This window comes from Mauremys reevesii, linkage group 3 (genome assembly GCF_016161935.1).
Source record: "Mauremys reevesii isolate NIE-2019 linkage group 3, ASM1616193v1, whole genome shotgun sequence".
Classification (NCBI taxonomy): Eukaryota; Metazoa; Chordata; order Testudines; family Geoemydidae; genus Mauremys; species Mauremys reevesii.
In genome coordinates, this window is record NC_052625.1 from 58,778,663 (window position 1) to 58,799,137 (window position 20,475).

At 40.1% G+C, this 20,475-nt stretch overlaps 1 protein-coding gene across 5 annotated transcripts in view; it reads right to left on the reverse strand.

Moving 5' to 3' along the window:
* BABAM2 (BRISC and BRCA1 A complex member 2) overlaps positions 1-20,475 on the reverse strand; it is a 425,434-nt gene that overhangs the window by 218,005 nt on the left and 186,954 nt on the right. For all 5 annotated transcript variants that reach the window (XM_039530877.1, XM_039530879.1, XM_039530878.1 and 2 more), the window contains one exon: positions 3,156-3,350. In XM_039530877.1, coding sequence (XP_039386811.1) covers positions 3,156-3,350 — 195 coding nt within the window. The remainder of the gene's footprint in view (positions 1-3,155; positions 3,351-20,475) is intronic.

Below are 20,475 nucleotides of genomic sequence, written 5' to 3' on the forward strand. Positions count from 1 at the left end.
TCTGAAATTAAATGCTACAGTGTTGGACTGCTGTGGTGTTTCCCCCGCCACAGGGATGCTAAATTTAATTGTATTATGGTCACTATTACCAAGTGCTCCAGCTATATGCACCTCTTGGACCAGATCCTGTGCTCCACTTAGGACTAAATCAAGAATTGCCTCTTGTGACGTTGCAGTCTATATGATTTTATAAAAATATGCTAATGAGTAAATATAATGTAATGGAATATGCTTCATGCAAAAGGTCTCTTGTAAGATATCACTACAAAGCTTATAATCTACTGAGTTTTATCATCCTATTTGTATAAATGTACCACTCTTGTACCTGAAACTAGAAATATGAAATATAACTCTGAGGGCCTATTGTAATTATGCAAAGTGTCAGCCATTAATGGTGGTTTGGAATGTTGATGACTCCCATTAACCAGGACAATTGACTGCAGATGGCTGTGTTTTACCTGAAAGTCTTCCTGTATACATGTGTGCTAGCAAGTGGGCAATGAAGTCTTGCAGTGACATGTGATCATGTCACCTGAACTGGAATCCATCTTTAACCTGGTATCTTTCCATTGAGAAGGAGGGGGTGGGAACCCAGAGAGAGACAAAAGATTCCCACCTTATGCAAAAGATATATAGAGGGGTGGAACAGAACAAAGCGGGAAGAGCCATCATGAAGAATCCCCTAGCTACCACCTGAGCTGGAACAAGAGCTGTACCAGAGGAAAGAATTGTGCCCAGTCTGAGGGAAAAAAAACTTACTGAAACATCTCTGAGGGTGAGATTATCTGTATTCGGTTTGATTACACACAGATTTGCGCATTTTATTTTACTTGGTGACTTACTTTGTTCTGTCTATTACTACTTGGAACCACTTAAATCCTACTTTCTGTATTTAATAAATTAATGAGTAAAAAGTGATTTAACTCAGAATATGTATTAATACCTGGGGAGGCAAACAGCTGTGCATATCTCTCTATCAGTGTTACAGAGAATGAACAAATTATGAGTTTACCCTGTATAAGCGTTATAAGGGTAAAACGGATTTATTTGGGTTTAGACCCCATTGAGAGTTGGGCATCTGAGTGTTAAAGACAGGAACACTTCTGTTAGCTGCTTTCAGGTAAACCTGCAGCTTTGGGGAAAGTAATTCAGATCCTGGATCTTTGCTGGAGCAGATGGGAGTGTCTGGCTCAGCAAGACAGGGTGCTGGAGCCCTGAGCTGTCAGGGAAAGCAGGGGCAGAAGTAGTCTTGGCACATCGGGTGGCAGCTCCCAAGGGGGGTTCTGTGATCTAACCCGTCACACCTTTCCTCTTGTGGGTTCCAGGACTAACTGCTCAAGAAGCAGTCATTTAAGGTGTCAAGAAACTTATCTCTGCATCCCATCCTAAGGTGACATGTACCCAGTCAATATAGTTGAAATCCCCCATTATTATTGAGTTTTTTATTGTTATAGCCTCTCTTATCTCCCTGAGCATTTCACAGTCACTATCACCATCTAGGTGGTTGGTAATATATCCCTACTGCTATATTCTTATTACTAGAGCATGGAATTACTAGCCATAGAATTCTATGGTACAGTTTGGTTCATTTAAGATTTTTACTTCATTTGCTTCTACGCTTTCCTTCACATATAGTGCCACGCCCCCGCCAGCACAACCTGTTCTGTCCTTCCGATATATTTTGTACCCTGGTATTACTGTGTTCCATTGATTAACCTCATTCCACCAAGTATCTGTGATGCCTATTATATCAATATCCTCATTTAATACGAGACGCTCTAGTTCACCCATCTTATTACTTAGACTTCTAGCATTGGTATATAAGCACTTTTAAAACTTGTCATTTTTTAGCTGTCTGCCATTACATGATGTAATTGAATGGGACTTTTTTTCATTTGACTGTTCCTCATCAGATCCTACCTGCATTTTATCATCTTCCCTCCTCTCCTCCTTACTAGGACATAGAGAATCTCCATTAATAGATCCTCCCCTAAGACAGTTTCAACTCAAAAGACAAATCCTTCAAAAACCATCAGACACTGAAATCAGAGGGAAGACTCTCATGAAGTCAATGGGTGTTGGACTGAGCCCAAAAGTTAGAAATACTAGAAAAAAAGGGGGTTCATAATAGGAAGTATTTTACAATGAAAACTACAGCTTTTGGTACTACCAAAACCTATTTTAAAGTTTGAATGCAAGTCTGCAAACTAAAAATATGAAGAAGCTTTTCACATTTCAACATAAAATATTTAGGCAGTGTTTGTAGGTACAGAGAGCTAATTTTCTAGAGCATGCTTTCCAAACAACAATTGTGAAAGGATTTCCCTACATTTAATTTCAGCATTTTTTTTCCTGAATGAGCGGTTTGACCAGATACAGTACTGAGACTTACAAAAGCACAGTGGAGGTATGAGACCATGTAAATGTTAAGAGGGTGGTCAGACAACATGTAAAAAAAAGGGGTTAAGGGGTTGACAGTGCCCTATAACTATAATATAATCAAATACCCCTGTGCTATCTACAGCCATCAGATAGTGCAGTTCAGATAATTAAACTAAAATCCAGGCCCTGGAGGTGTGGAATTAGAAAACTTCAATGAGATTCAGGCTATGTCTACACTAGTAGGCTTTGCTGGTACAGCTATAGTGGCAAAGTGCTGCTAGTGGGGCCAGAGCTATATTGACAAAATTGCACTGTTGCCAGTGTAACTGTGTCTATGGTAGGGGCTTTTGACGGCCCAGCTATGTCACTAAAATCACATTCCATCATACCCTAACTGAAATAACTACGTCAGCAAAAGCCTTCTAGTGCAGACATAGCCTCAGTGGGACAGAACATGTGATTCTCACAAAAAAATTACCAGTTCATCAGTAAACCAGATGCACTGCCATCAGCTCTGAAGACTGTTGCTCACCTGGAAATCAGATTCAAGTGAGGCAATGGAACAGAAGCAGTGAACAAAAGAGGGAGTGGAGAGTGCAAACGTGAGCTGGGGACAAACAGGTTTTTTTCACCACTCTAAACACACAGTACGTGTGCACACATCACACAAATAGCTCTATTTTACAAGATAATGTCTAGAATTACTATAGTGAAAGGAACTCTAAAAGCATTAATTTATTGTGCTCTTATCAGAAGTGCTCTTAATAGCTTACCCAGTTGTTTTTTTTGCCAGCATAAATTTCCATGTTCTCTCCATACTGGGGTTCTTCAAGTAAAGTCTGGTATTCAAACATGAGGCGAGAGCTCTCCCGTAATCGGCTGCATTGGAATTGATGATACTGCTGGACGAGCTCTTTCACAACAAGCAGGAGACATTCAGGATTTGAGGGATTCCAGGAGGCTAAATTCTGTTGAATAAGGAAGAACAAAAGCACAGACTAGTTTACAGCAGTAGAAAGAGATGAGCAGTCTTTCCTACATACTAATTAGTACTTATAAAGTCCTCATCAACATAGTGTCTTGTTACATCTGAGGACCTGAGACCTTTCCATTCACAAAACAAAAATTGATCTGAACAGTTTGAGAATTGGTTCAGACAAATGCAGTCCTGTATTGAATCTGAATCAATAAGTACTAAGTCAAGCTAGCACCAGTGAATATGCCAAACTGAGAATAGCCTTGGAAATCATATTACTCTGCTTATCCACAGAACAGGTACAGCATGGGCTGGAGCAGAACAAGCTTCTACCCAGCTGCCTCAAACACATGCCTATGGGCTTGTTGTCACTGCAGTGTTAATTAGAGTTATAAACTGAGTGTTGCCCTTGACTCGAGTCCCATCCGCACACGAAATCCCTTAACTTCAGTGTGTTGCTGTTTTTAAACTTGAGCTGGCTGGCCTGTCAGGGGGCATAGGCTACAGCTCAAGTTAACACAAAACATCAGCTGCTGACATGACCACTCTGTGATAACTAATCCAATCACTCTGTGCAGCTCAAGTATTATTTCAGAGCATGGCTGTTCTCACTCAAGTTAGGCTAAGGCTATGTCCCTCAAAGCAAAATACGTGTGTGGGGTGGAGGGGTTCCCCAGCAGGATAGCTAATGTACATTAAGTATCCCCCTGAAAAATCCTAGTGTAGTTTTTATCACAAAGTAGCTAAGAGAGGTCAACACTATACACTCAGCTGCAGATGACTTCACTTAATTTACCTTGTGTCTACTAAGATAAGTCTACTTGTGTCTACTAAGGACTTGTGTCTATTAAGATTTTACAATGAGATACCTAATACGTGTTAGATTTAATTTAACTGTATTCATTGTATCATTAATTATGTTACGGTGCCTAGAGCCTGGAACAGGTGTCTACTTTTAAATCTAAATAATAAAATAATAAAAAATATCAGCCCCCTTTCTGCCCCTTCAATTTAGGCATCTCTACTCAAACCATCTAAAGAACCTACAATTACTTTTGACATGGAAATATAAACTACTTATAATGGATATTTTAATTGTATACAATCTGCATGTGTGAATAAAAACACATTGACATTTCTTAATATTCTAAAGTTGAACAAATTTTTTTTAGTATGTAACATTTCAAAAGATAGAAAAAGAAAAGGCTTTGTTTTCTAAAAAAAAATTAAGAGCAAGTGACTGTTTTGTATTCAGATATATGCCAAAATGTATTTTTTAACCCAGATTTTCATAAAATGAATTAAATCAGAATAAAAAAATATGGAGAGGCTAAACAAGGGAAAGGATCCAGAGTTCTGACTTGTAAAATAAAAAACAGCTATGTCAAATATCTATTCAGCCATTCTGGGAATGGAGATGAGACGCTTGTATGTAGGGTGACCAGACAGCAAGTGTGAAAAATTGGGACAGGGGGTGGGAGGTAATAGGAGCCTATATAAGAAAAAGACCCCAAAATCAGACTGTCCCTATAAAATCAGGACATCTGGTCACCCTACTTGTATAGATATCCAGGCATGAGCTCACAGTCCTATATGAACACTATTTCAAGCAAAATGTACTAACGATACATATCTTGCAGAAGGATGTGACCATTTGTTTCGGGTTATTAAAAATAGGACTTTTCATATTTCTTGTAACTGAAAATTTTAAGTTTATATTACACATCCTCAGACTGCTTTTATAGGAATTGAATGTATCAGTGTTTATGTCAACTTCACTTTTCTTTTTCTCTCTGCAAGTATTACTCTCTTTGGACTGCTTCATCATTTATCCGGGAAAAGATTTAAATATTAAATTACTAAAAAGATAGTCCCCAGTTTTAAATGTTATGATCCAAAGTAAAAACACAACTACAATCTGTCAGTGGGAGAGATATTGTGTATGTGTAAAACATCAAGATCCTTTCTTTGCAAAATTGTCATGAAGTTTACCAACATAGGCATAAAATCAATGTTATCAACTCTTATGATTTTATTTCAAGTTTAATGATATTTGGCATTTTCTTCAAACCCCAGATCCTGGAGGATTTTTGTGAGAATCTCAGCTTTTACTACAACTTTTCTAGAAATCATGGCTGGGAGAACAGCCTGAAAATATGAATCATGTGTAAGCAGAGTCAGGATGAGCCCCACCCTGACATCTGGTGGTAAATTATGGGGAGTGCGGAAAGAAGTTTCAAGTGTTTGCATTGGCATTTCAGTTATTTGCACTGGCACCCCCACCCCACTTAGCATACTGCAAAGCAGCATGGGATGGTTATTTTCACAGCTGTGGGACCCCCAATTTCGTTGTTATTGGGGCAGGAGGAACGAAATGTTGTCACCCTGATTAAGTAAATGAGGAACTACAAAACTGTCTTATGATAGAGGGTTTCATTATCAACTAAATAGCACTTGCTAGACAAGGGACATGGGTTCCATAACCCATTGAAAGGAGAGAGGCTGGGGACAGATCTGTACTTGGTGCTATAAGCTCCTTGTGTGAGCGAGAAGCACCAGTTCCACCTATGTCTCTCTCCACTGTGGAATGTCAGAGTTCATTTTTGATTCCCTTAAGAATCTAGATACAGGTTACTGAGCTGAATTCACTGGCACTGGGGCTCCCCTACTATGAGCTGGAATCACTGAGAGCTGAAATCACTGAAGAGCTGGACTTGCTGAGCTGAGAGCACTGAGTACTGGGCTAATGAGTGGGGGAGCCTGAAGCAATACCGTGGAGCAGAGCAGCTGGCAGAGCGGAGTGGAGCAGTTTGTGCAGCCACTGGGTGAGTGGAGCCGAGCAACTTGCGAGGACGGCCGGAGCAGATCACAGGACAGCAGGTGGACCAGAGCAGCCGGCAGAGCGGAGCAGCCCACAGAGCCAGCGGAGCTGAGCTGTTTGCGGGGACGGCTGGTGGAAGCAGAACCCCACGAAGAGGCAGGGCAGTTGGCCCCGAAACCACGTAAGGTGCCCCTTTCTACCCAGGCCGGGGAGGGGGACCTCTGCGGAGAAACTCTTGAACTCTGGGGCTGCACTGACCCGGGACAGAGACTTTTGGATTATGGGACTTTTGGGACTGTGGGTGATTTGGGGGTTGCTGGACTCAAGGGGCCCAGAGAGAAGGGCACAGCCCAATTTGCTGGGGTGGGTCTTTGCTCACAGTTTGACCTGTGAAGTCTAGTTCAGGTATTTTCCCAATTTAATGCTTGTCGTTTATCTCATGTAATTAAACCCTTTCTGTTACACCAAGAGTCTGTGCTTGCGAGAGGGGAAGTATTGCCTCCTTGAGGCGCCCAGGGGTGTGTGTGTAAGATTTTCCCAGGTCACTGGGTGGGGGCTCGAGCTGGTTTGCATTACGTTGTGGGGAAGGGACCCCTATGTATTGAACCCGGCCCTTGTTGCTATCAATTCAGCCTGGCAGAGGGGTTACACATGCATATCCTAACAGCTCAAAATCCACAAGACAATTAAAAGAATGCATTTTAAAAAAAAGTCTCATTACTTTTAAGCCACTCTCTTGACCGTTTGGGGCCTGACTCATGATTTTTGAATGCCTGGGGTTGGCAATGCTGCAATATCTACTCACCGCTCATTATCAGAAAAATAAAAATAAAATAATGATGATGTAACAGTCACCCATTTAAAAATAGAGTGGGTGAACTGAATTTTGGAAGGCTAGCCTCATTCTTCAAAAATATAGACCCCATTCTTGCCTGAACAGACAAGTCACGCAACCAGAGTGCTTAAGGGAATAGTTAAATCCAAAGTGTGTATTTGAAACAGACTAGGGACTGATAGATTTGTAATACCTCTCGTCTGAAAAAGATGCCTTGACTTCAGAACTATGACTATGCTAAAGAGCCAAATGACCTATGATACCTCTATTTTTATCTCTCTCTCTCTCTATCACACACACACACACACACACACACACACACACACACACACGGCAATTGCCTAGAAAACTGTTACAGCTGAGTGCTGACTTATGATCCTGGGACGAAGAATGGTCCAGTTACTAGTTGCTAGACTGTGACTCCAAAGACTGGGATACAATTTCCTGCTTTGCCACGAACTTCCTGTGTGACCTTGGGAAAACCACTTTGGACACTGAGACAAAGACTCACTATCTGTAAAATGGGGATAATAGTAGTGCCCTATCTCACAGACTGTTGTGAAGATAAATACATTCAAGTTTGTGAGGTGCACAGATACTATAGTCATGACCGCCATACAAGTACTTAAGATAGATACCACAGAAGTGATTATGAAAACTCTCAGAACTGACAATCATTTCTTATCAACCTGAGTTCATTTAAGTTTAGTCGATTTAATAAAAACAGTCTACAAAATACTATTCAGTACACAGTGTCTTCTAGGAAACAGAGCTTGCATCATACAGTCTGAAACCAAGCAAACATACAATAACCTCAGACTTCCTGTTCCCAGCACCTCGTCAAACAGAGCATTTCCAGAAAGCTGAAGAATGTAATATGCTCGTATGTACTGACAGCAGCCAGAGAAATAGGAATAACCTTTCCACCAAATTCTATTGTGTTACATCAATGCCAACATGTTGTCAAAGGAAATGACCGATGATATTTTAATAACTGGCCTAACTGTAACTGAGCATTTTTTTAAAAAATAACATTGTACCAGAAAAGAAGGCAGCAAGAGGAAGCTCATTGTCATCTGTTCTGTAAAGAACTATGGAATGCCAATTGCCCTTGTCAACAAGGAACTCAACAATATTGCATCAGAACAAAGTTTTTATACTATTTTGCCACCCACAACATATCAATTACAGGAATTCAAAAGAAATTATGTCATTGCAGCACTTCTAGGTTAATGTGTCTTTCATTCAGAAACTAGCTAGATATTAAAACCAGTAACATGGCAGATAACTTGTTTGGAAAAAAAAACCAGAACTTAGCAAACCTAGCAAATGCTGTGAAGATTTCCCAGTGCAGATGTATGTATTTATTTCAATACAGTCACACACAAAGTAAAGTAAGAAATATGTATAATGGCTAAATTCCTTTTCTATAGCGCAAGCTATTTATTACACATACTTTTAAGACAAACACCACCAAAAATATATGTTTCTCTGGATAAAAATTAGAAGTGGCAAGTGGACATGATGTTGCCAACCATTCTATTACCTTTTCAGTTATATCATTTTTATTAAAAGGTCTTTTTTACATGAGGTTGCACCAACTAAAGATAAAAAGAAAAACCTTAAAAATTGTTTTAACACAACTGCATGAATAAATTGAGATTTTTCTCCGTGGGATTTTTTCCTAAGTACTACTCAGTTGCTGTAGTATTTGCTGATCTGAGGACACTTAACTTTTCAATCATCTTCTCCTCATCCAATCTCAATAATATGTGAAAATACATGTTTAGCTGTTCCTTAAGTGTTTCAAATAATACCTTCTTTAAAATATTCCTTCTTTTATTTTACAATAATCCAAAGGCAATGTAAGCACTCTGCTGCAATTTTCAGCTTTGGGTAGAGAAAAAGTTAAAAGAAACCATTTAAAAATGTTAAGAGTCATCAAGTTCTATTTTAGTTAGCGATTATAAAACATATGATAATCACTACAACTAAATCGCGAAGAAGAGTAATAAATTAAGTTACAAGCCAAAAAGTTTGCCCACCCCTGACCTAAAACTTAGGTCAACCTAGCAACATCATCACATCGCTGTGCAACGTAGTTAGGTCAACCTAACCCCCACTGTAGATGCAGCTAGGTTCACAGAAGAATTCTTCCATCGACATAGCTACTGTCCCTTGAGGAGGTGGATTTGCTACAGCAAACAGAAAGACCCCTTCCATCACTGTAGCAAGAGTCTACATTCCAGCACTTTAGCAGCGTAGCTGCAGCTATGCCACTATACCTGTAGACATATCCTAAGTTAACTCAAGTTAAGAACACATCTTTTTTTCTTCTAGTAAAGGCAAGGCCCAAGAGAAAAATATAGTCATTAACTTAACCAGGGTGAAACATGGTGATGAAAAACAAATGTGTGAAAGGAGATGGCAGTAGCTTTTCTGTATACCCACTTATTTTCTGTTAATTGTTAGCAGGTGTTTCAAGGCAAAACCCCTGGTGCTCTAACAGCACAGTTCACTGCAGTGTCTGGATGCAAGAAATAGTATTAAAAAAAAATCAGTCAGTTTCAAATAGCATCAGAGTCAACTATGCTGAAAACAAGCCCTCTGTACTCTGCGGCTACAAGATTTGGCACAGAATTCAATCCCTGTCTAAGCAACATACACTCCAGACTGTCATTTAATCTTTCTTAAAATTATGCATTTAGTCATTGTGGCTGCAAAGAAGACCTTGAAAATGTGAACAGAGCATAAACAGATGGAGTGTTGTCTTCCAGAGCCTGCGGACAGGCTTCATGCAACCCAAAAGGTATGAACTATGCCATTCATCTCAATGGGTTATTAAGCCTGAAACTTAAAGATAACTGTGTTGTTATTTAAATAGTTAACTATTTCACTGATGATCATTTTAGCAGAAACATTCAGCTATGGCAAAATGACAAACTGTTTCCCATGCCTCTCCAGGTGTTAAAAGCTCAACTGCCCCTATTCAATTGTTATAGCCTCCAACTTTACCCAACAACATTTATGATGCAGTTACACATTGTCACTGCAATAATGAAAACTGAAAATGAGAGGAGAGTATTTTCTTAAAATTGAATTTAACAAAAAATAATGGACTTATGTACACACAGTATTATTAACTTTCGTATTTAAGTCAGTAAGAGTCTAAATTTTTTAGTGTAATTGAAGTTGCTGTAAAATTTCCAATGGACTAATGCAATTTCACAGACACCAGTGATCTATTAACACCTCTCTGCAATACAGGAAATCCAGGCTTGATTCTAATTCCTTATCTCTTGTTCCACATGACAAGTAGTATGTCTTCACTGCAGTTAACTTGAGTTATCTGTACTCAAGTTACTCCTCTCAAGTTAGATGAACTTGAGAGACCTCACTGTGAAACAACACGTAAAAGTTACCACAAACATAGCTCAAGTTATTGCGTCCACACTGATTCTGTTCTCACTCTGGAGGCATAACTCATTGTTCTTAGTACTGCACTTAGCTAAACCACTCTATGAATTCTTTTTCAGTATACAATGAGAGAACTCTTATCTTTTCCAAGAAGTGGTGCTAACTCAACAACTCATTCAAATAAACCACTTCCACTCCACTTTTCTGTCCACGGTCTCCACTACAACTGGTGGCAAAGCATTGATCCTACTCTGAGCAATAAACAGTGCTTAATGCTGGCATTAATGCAACCCATGTGAGTTTCATTTTGCGGGGAGAAAAGGGGGTGACGGTGACTGATATAGGGCAAGAGATGCAGTGGCGGGCATTTCAGCATTGGCTTAGTGCCATGGGAAAGAGGCAGCATGCTTTGCTAAGAAGAGCTGCATTCAGAGTTGGAGGAATGGAGACAGCCAATGCAGTTTGTAATGGCTGACAAATCCCCCTACGATGACTGGGGGTTCTGGGCCAGGAGCACAGTGGTGGGACTACATCATCACGCAGACCTGAGACAACAAGCTGTGGACACAGAACTTCCACATGAGGAAGACCAAATTCCTGTAGCTGTGTGAGGAGCTTGCTCTGACTATTCAGCACAAGGATATGCAGTTGAGAGGAGCCAAACTCAGTCCAGAAGAGGGTTGCTATTGTCAAATGGAAGCTGGCTACCCCAAATATTCATAAATCTGAGGTTAATCAGTTCAGCATTGGAAAGACAACTCTTCCATTGTGGTAGAGGTTTCCCATGCAATTATTGCTTTGATCCATTCATGTATGGTAATGTCTGAAAATGTCCCCAGAGTAACAGTGGGCTTTGAATACTTTGAACAATGGGCTTCCCAAATTGTGGTGGGGCTGCTGATGGCTCCCACAGTATTCTTGCCAGCAAATTAAAGTAGTATGGATTAGATGAATGGACTATAAGGTGGATAGAAAGCTGGCTAGATTGTTGGGCTCTATGGGTAGTGTTCAATGGCTCAATGTCTAGTTGGCACCTGGTATCAAGCGGAGTGCCCCAGGGATCGGTCCTGGGGCCAGTTTTGTTCAACATCTGGATGATGGGATTAATTGCACCCTCAGCAACTTCACAGATGACACTAAGCTGGGGGGAGAGGTAGATACACTGGAGGGTAGGGATAGGGTCCAGAGTGACCTAGACAAATTGGAGGATTGGGCCAAAAGAAATCCGATGAAGTTCAACAAGGACAAGTGCAGAGTCCTGCACTTAGGAAGGAAAAATCCCATGCACCGCTACACACTGGAGACTGACTGGCTAAACAGCAGTTCTGCAGAAAAGGACCTGGGGATTATGGTGGACGAGAAGCTGGATATGAGTCAGCAGTGTACCCTTGTTGCCAAGAAGGCCAACGGCATATTGGGCTGTATTAGTAGGAGCACTGCCAGCAGATCGAGGGAAGTGATTATTCCCCTCTATTTGGCACTGGTGAGGCCACATCTGGAGTACTGCATCCAGTTTTGGCCCCCCCGCTACAAAAGGAATGTGGACAAATTGGAGAGAGTCCAGCAAAGGGCAACAAAAATTATTATGGGGGCTAGGGCACATGACTTACAAGGAGAGGCTGAGGGAACTGGGGTTATTTAGTCTGCAGAAGAGAAGAGTGAGGGGGGATTTGATAGCAGCCTTCAACTACCTGAAGGGAGGTTCCAAAGAGGATGGAGCTAGGCTGTTCTCAGTTGTGAAAGATGACAGAACAAGAAGCAATGGTCTCAAGTTGCAGTGGGGGAGGTCTTGGTTGGATATTAGGAAACACTATTCCACTAAGAAGGTGGTGAAGCACTGGAAGGGGTTACCTAGGGAGGTGATGGAATCTCCATCCTTAGAGATTTTTAAGTCCCATCTTGGCAAAGCCCTGGCTGGCATGATTTAGTTTGTGTTGGTCCTGCTTTGAGCAGGGGACTGGACTAGATGACCTCCTGAGGTCTCTTCCAATCCTAATATTCTATGATTCTATGATATGTGCTCATTAACTGCCCTACCTCCTAAAGAGCACATAATCCTATCAATTGGAAAAGACACTACTCATTCGATATGAGAGCCTCGGTGGTTCATAGAAGGAAGTTCCTGGACTCCCACATGGGGGGCACTGAATTGTACAACTGAATTCAGGAGATCTGGCGTATCTGAATTTGGCCAAGTTAGGACTTTGCTCCCAACCAATACTGTGGATTTCAACAGTATGTCTGTCTCCAATGTTGTTTTGGGAGACCCAGCCTATCCTTTATTCATATTATATTATTATTATTATTATTGTTACCACAGCACCTAGGAGCCCCAGTCACAGACCAGGGACCCCACTGTATTAGGCAGTGTACAAACACAGAACAAAACGATGGTCAGGCCACACCCAAAGGGGCTTACATTCTATTTATAAGACAAAAGACAACAAATGGATATAGACAGACAACAATGTGACAATATTGGTCAGCATGACAGGCAGTGATCTCTACTCCCCTGATGTAAAATAACCTGCCATAGAAAGGTTTAATTGCACACAGACCAGGTGCAGACTAGTGGTGGAATATGCCTTTGGCCGACTGAAGACAAGATGATATTGTCTATAAAAGAGTTTAGGTTGTAGTTTGCATCCGCAGAGAAAGATGCAAGGAGAGAACAAATTGGAACACTTAAATATCAAGTCTTCTAGCTCAATAAGGTTATATACTGATTAGATTCTGAAGGGAGAGACCTGTCCAGATGATCCGCAGCCAGAGGATAAGTCTGAATGTGAGTTTTTAAAGGGTGGTTGAGTACGAAGAATAACATGAAGGAGCATCTCAGCATTAACAGGAAAGATAGAGGTCCCTCTCACCAGTGTATAAAATTTACCTTTTTAGACTAGTCATGAGATCTGACTTCGGGCTAAGAAATAATATTCAGCCTTTAGTCTGGAACACAGTGTTTCATGCTCTTTTCTTTATCTTTACACAAACCTCCTCAGCCCCTATATCAAAACTTCATAATGGGTGAGAATTCTCTTTTCCCCATTTTTAGCTTATTAAGAACCTTGTGTCCATTAGGAGCTAATTCATAGTCAATATCCTGTTGTGGCATCTATTTCAGAGTTTCAGGCAATGTTCACAATAAACTGTAACCTCACAATATCAGAAAGAAAATAAGTGAACATAATTTCTAACTGAATACAAGTTGTTTTTCTTAAGAATGTGTTTAAATATCCAGGTTGCCAGAATATCTTCCAGGAATGTGATTTTTAAGAAGACAGCTTGTTACTGTTTTTCCTGGCTACACTACAGGAAACAAACCATAAGATCTTATTTAAGTCAGTGTTCTTCTGTATTTCTAAGCAAAAAACTAACTCCAATCAATTTCGTGAGAAAATGTCAGTAAACACAAAACCTCTGAAGCCCTTGATTACCATTATTGTCATGTGCTTGCATTTCTATAATATCTTTTAACCAAACTGATCACAGTGCATGAGACATACAGATTATACAAGCACATACTGCATTTTATTTGTATTATATACCTTCCCCCCACACAAATAGGTGTAGTATAAAGGTTTAATTAGTAATCATTTAGGTTTTGCCACAAGAAAGTAATGTGGTCATCCTAAACTTAGTGTTAAAAATCCATATTCTATCACACTTTTTAAAAATTATTATTATTATTATTACACACACACACACACACATATATAAAAAGAGGAAGGCTGGCCCAGTGATTAAGGCACTAATCTGGAACTTAGTTCAACCTCTTCCTGTGCTACAAACATCCTGTGTGACCATGGGCAAGACTTTTAGTCTCTTTGTGCCTCAGCTCCCCATCTGTAAAATGGGGATAACACTACTTTCTCTGCCTCACAGAGCTGTTGTGGAAATAAATGCATTAAAGATTGTGAGGTGCTGAGATACTATGGTAATGGAAGACATGCAAGTACCAAAGAGAGAGAGATGTTTTATCTCAGTGGGTCTACATATATAAATATTTTTAACATATATACATGGAGTATATAATAGGAGATGTCACATTGGATCAGCCCACTGATCCAACTAGTCCAGTGTCTTTTCTCCAACACTGGCTAGTATCAGGTCATTCAGAGAGCGTTTTGTCTCCAAAAGAACGCAGTCATGGAATAACTTGCCCAAAGCAAAGTCTTATGTCTCGAAGCACAAAGTTTTATAGCCCTTCTAAGACTTAGTTATTTTTTTAAAGGCTTGATATTGCAATTCTGCATAGTCTTATTCATAAATATATACAAACATTTTACTAATCCTGGTACGCTTTTGGTCACAACATCTTGGGGCAATGTGTTCCATAAACTAATTATGCGTTGTGTGGAAAAGTATTTTCCTTTTAACAGTTTTAAATTTCTCACCTTTCAGTTTAATTGATAGTCCTCTTGTACCTTCATTATGAAAAAGGATGAAGAGAAGTAACTGAACTACCTTCTCAAGATCATTCATTATTCTGTATACTGTATTATCACGGTCAGCCTTAGGGAAAATGGCACCCTGGACGAACTCATATTGTGGCACCCTTGGTCCCCAGGCCACAGCACCCCCCTCCATTGTCCCTGGCCCCCCATGGGCTCCTCCAGCTCCCTATGCCTCCCTTTGCCCCTAACCCCTGCTCCCACCTCCTGTGCCCATCTGGGGAAACTGACCTGGATGCACAGAGCACCCGACATTGCTGCTCACTCCTGCCCTTGAACACTGCTCCTCCGTGCTCTCCTAGGGAGCTGTGATGTGGGGGAGCGAGGACCAACACCAAGCACTCCGTGCATCCAGGTCACTTTCCACACCTGGGCTGCACAGAGAGCAGCAGCTCCTGATGCTCGCCTCACAGCCCAGCCCAGTGGGGAAACTGACCTGGATGGATGGAACACTTGGTGTCGATCCTCGTTCTCCCTTTCCCAGCCCAATAGGGGTGCGCAGAGGAATGGCGGGGGGGGGGAAGAGCAGTGTCTGTGTGTCATCGTTGCCTCCCCCTTCCTCCACCAGGAGGAAGCAGGGAGAAATCTGGGTGCACCCCACACACACAACACCCTGCCAGCCGGGAGCAATTTCTGACTCTACACCACCAGCGCACACCTCTGTGCTGCTTCAGGGCACCCCCTTGACCATGGTGCCCCTGGGTGGCCCACGCCTAAGGCCGGCCCTGAGTACTATATACATTATTCTGATCAGAAATGAACAAAGTAACCCAAGTGAAGGTAACCCATTTATTTATATAATAGCATTGTCATATTTCCCATTTTATTATCTATCACATTCCTTTTACTTCCTATTTATTTATTTTGCCGCTCAACACACACACACACACACACACACTTTTTAACCACTGCTGCTAATGAAGCAGGTGCTTCCATCAGTATCTCCTGAAATGTTACTGCTAATTTAGAGCATCCTAAGGTGTATGTCTGAGTAGTTCATATAATTCGTTCCCACATTCATTAGTTTGCATTTGCTGACACTGAATGGGCAAGACAATGGCAGATGAAATTCGCCTAGCACGATTAGATCTTTGTGAAATTCCTCAGTCATATCCAGTATTGACTAACCTAAATAATTTTGTATTATTTGCAAACTTTGCCACTCACTACTCAGCTCCCTCCCTTTACTAATTCATTAATAAAGATATTAAACACCAGCCCCAGTAAGCAACCTGGTGGCTCCCTAATGTTAACCTTTTGTCATGATGACAACTATTTATTCCTACTTTGTTTTACGTTTCTTAGCCAGTTTCTGATCCATGACAGTACTCTGCCTCTCACTCAATGACTATTTAGGTTACTTTTTTGCCTCTTGTGAGAGATTTTGTCATAGCTGTTTTATAAACCCAAATAAATTATGTCACCTAGTTTTCTTTTATCCACTGTTTATTGACATGTTCAAAGAATTCTAACAAAATAGAGGCACAATTTTCCTTTGAAGAAGTATACTAGTTACATTTTATATACTATGATGATCTCAGTGTTGTATAATTCTATTTTTTGTTATTATTTCAACCAATTTACCAGGTGTAGAGATAACTCCTGGAAAATTATAGACCAGATCACCCCGAGTTTCATTTTGTTTTTGTTTTAAATATTGGTACAACAACATTTGCTACCTCCAATCCTCTACTGAGACAGCTAATTTTAATGAGAAACTGTGTATTATTTTTAGCAGCTTGTGTATTTCATTCTTAAGTTCCTTCCGATGTATACCATCTGGTCCAGGTATCTTGCTTCTTGTCTTCAGTTTATTCCAATATCTCTTCTTTAACGACATCAATCTTTGATAGTACCTCATCTTCATTAGATCAGACCCACGGTAAGTATCTTCCCAACATCCTTTCTGATGAAGACTGATGTATAAGTATTTGAGAGAAATCTTTTTCCTACATAACACACACACACACACACACACACACACACACACACGGTTAATAATAATTTTGCTCATCAGTGTAATACAGTCACTTCTGGAATTAAAACGGAGAAGTGGTTTAGCTGTATAAAGCTACCATATATACCATTTATGTTAAAAAAGCAGCAGGAATTTAGGGAGGCACAATGTAAATACTCAACTTGAAACCAGGCCAGGCCCTAGAAATACTACCCTTGCAATTGCAAAAATTACCTTGGGATTTTCAATTACCACAAATGGTCAAGACCTTGTTTTTAAAACCTCACATGAAAAAAATCCTACCCTTGTACCATGCCTGGGTAATGGTTTGAAGGGTTACCCACCGAAATCATAAATCCTACTTCCCAAAGCATCTGGATTTTCCTCAGAGGCTTTGTGTCCAAGCTCTGACCTGGCTTGACCTGCTGCTTACAAAATCTGACAAATTTCAGCGTGGAGTAACATGGCTGGAAATAAACTCATACTACTGCTCTTGAGATATTTTTTCTTTATTGTTTTCTCAATTTAAATCCAGCCAATTGTATCAAATGATTTGATTAGTAAATTCAGCACTATGTGCAGAAATATGATGAGAGAATAAGTCTGGTTTATCATCATTCCCATAAAGATTAGAGGGAAGATATGTTGAAACTCTCCCTAAATTATCATTTCCAGACTGACTTTTAAGTTGACTTTTTAGGATACTCCAGATACATTTGGTATGTAGATTAATTATATATCTATATCACAGATGATATCAGACTCCCATTTACATATTAGCTGTTGTCTGAATTCACATGAAGTACTTGTAGCATTTACTTTATTAGTTAACCAAATTATACACTAGATGTTATTTACATTGGGTGACATCACATTTTTCAGCTGTCACTACCACCCACTGCCTGGGTATTAAACATATCTTTACAGCACTACATGGGGGGGCGGGGAAAAAAAAGGTATTTTAACAGTGGAATATACTTAAGTCCTTCCACATATCCCTCAACTCATATTTGTATATGTTTATGTGGCTGGACTACCAAAACACCAAGCTTAGTGGCTTGACATTAGCAGTAGTCTAATTTTGAAGCTTTAAATGGAGGCAAGTCATAGTGCAAAGCTACATGGGGGTGGGGTGGGGCCAGGAATTCTTCCAAGACTGTTCAAAGCTTCTGCCCTCTTGTTAGACTAACGATGTTGTGTGATCCCATCCCCTAAGACATATAATTCTAACTATCAGCAAGTTAAATTGGGTGTTCATTACCATATGTGAAATAACTAATTTCTGCTGTTTATTCAAAGCCCTGAGTTAGCATTTTATTGCCTGAAAGTCACTTCACTCCATGGTGAAAGAGGAGTTGCTGGTGAAGGGAGCTCATGTCATCACAGAGCAATGCAAAAAGTCAAAATTCAATGAACCTTTATTGAAGTTCCCTACTTTGGCAACATCTTTAAAGGATTTGGCATTGTTTTTTATGCTTTTTCCTCTGCAGCAAGAGTTTGGTCATGAGGCACTATATGCAATGTTTTAGATCATGTGACCAGATCACTATTCTTACCCGTCTCTGACTTATCATCAACAATGCTGAGTGCAACATGACAAATCTAGTAAACATGGAAATCTTTGACTGCTTCTGGACACATCATGAATAAGCTGTCTTCCATTGTGCATCCTTTATAAAAGAGCAAGTCCTCAATAAAAATATCAGAAACATACCCGGCAAATGACAGAGTTGTACAACAACAGACAATGAGGAACTCATCAAGTTGTATTGATAAACAGTTACTTCTCAAAAGTTTTGAAAGCAGTTTTCTTGGACCTCCTCAGCCACATTACTAATGCAGCACAAACAGTGTTATCTGACCAAAGCAGTTTTTTTCAGTTTGATAGCTGCCTGAAACTATGTCTCCTGTGGAGGAGTAACATTTTTTGCTCACACTGTTGTACACTTCACAGAGATCCTAAATAAGATGCCTGAAGGGAGTTTGTGTTGACCTTGCCAGCTTGAGGCAAGTCTAGTTGAATTTTCAAGTTTTCTTTAAAACACCTTATAAATTTTATCTTTCACTGATGGATAGTTGGTTGGTTCCTATAGCCTCGTCTGTACGAGAAGATATCTGTTGCTGACAATGGGTATGTCTGAATTAGTGCTATACACTATTTGACTGCAAAAGAGTAACTGAAGGAATGATGCTGAACACAGTTTGTCCTTGGCTACATTTCTAGTTAAACCACATTCAGTACAGCTGTTCAGCTACATCCATCATTCACACCCATTGTCAACAAAGATACTTTTCATGTTGACAAGGCCTAAATGTATCAACAACTTTGAAGGCTTTAGACACTCAGCAACCAGCACTTCAGAACACCCTCCACATTCAAATCAATCAGTATAAACCGACACACCATCAACTTATCATATTTTCACATTTGCTGTTTTCCCTTTCTGAGCCATCACTGGAACAACTTCCCACAATAATTTTCATGATATGATCCATCTTTCCAAATTACCCTCTCTGGCAGAATGGAGTACCAACAAAAATTGAATGATCTATGAAAATGGACAAGTAATGCTCAGCAGCACCCATGGGTCTTAGCAACTACAGCCAACATATCTGGTATCCCTAAGCAGTGACATTTTGTTATGGGCTATTCTACTTTGCATCACACATACCAACATTTTTATTGAGGCTTAATTTCTTTTATACAGCATAAAGCAAAACCACAGATGCTCACAAGAACAGGTTTAACTTTTGTTTTACTATCAGAAGCTTTAGAAGTCTGATGCACAAACTCACACTTTTCACTGACCTACAATGAACTATCAGCTGGGTTTCTCAGGAGAAACAATATGATTATACTAATACAGGGGTCATGCTCCATATCAGTTTTTCATAATTCTAGATGTTATTCAATTGTTTTTAGCACACATTTCCTTTTGTACTATCTTCCATCATGCTTTCTGCCTCCTCTCCCTGGCTAGGGAGACCAGATAGCAAGTGTGAAAAATTGGGATGGGGAAGGGGTAATAGGTGCCTATATAAGACAAAGGTCATCCTATCCTTGGCCACACTGAGTCCTGAGAAATGAACAAATAATGCAAATGCAAAAGTGGGGGGGAAAAATTGCACACAAAACTCTGTACTAGAGAAAATATGCCCCACCCCTTCAAATAATTAATCTGATAATGATACAAAGCGTCTTCACTAGAAAGATACTATAGACTTGTCCTGTATGGCCAGGAGAGCCTGATCCTGAATTCCTTGAACATTTGAAACACATACTGAGCTTAATAAGAATTTTGGATGAGCAAGGAATACCAGAATGGCCCCCAGAAGAGCATCCCCAAATTGCAGATTCTCTCTGAAGGCAGACCCACCTCCTTTTCCTTCAAGATTATAATCATAAAATGATCAGAAGCCCTAAACCTGCTAATGTACACTGCCACAAGAGACAGAGGACAGTAGAGAGTTCTTCAGGCAGAATGATAATACATTATTTAAAGCTTTAAATGTTAATAGTGAAATCTTGATATGCGCACACTAAACAACAAGAAACAAGTGCAGTTTGTGGACATCATAAAACTCTTACTAATGACTCCTGAACAGCTGTCACGCTTGAAGGTGTCAAGGCACCTC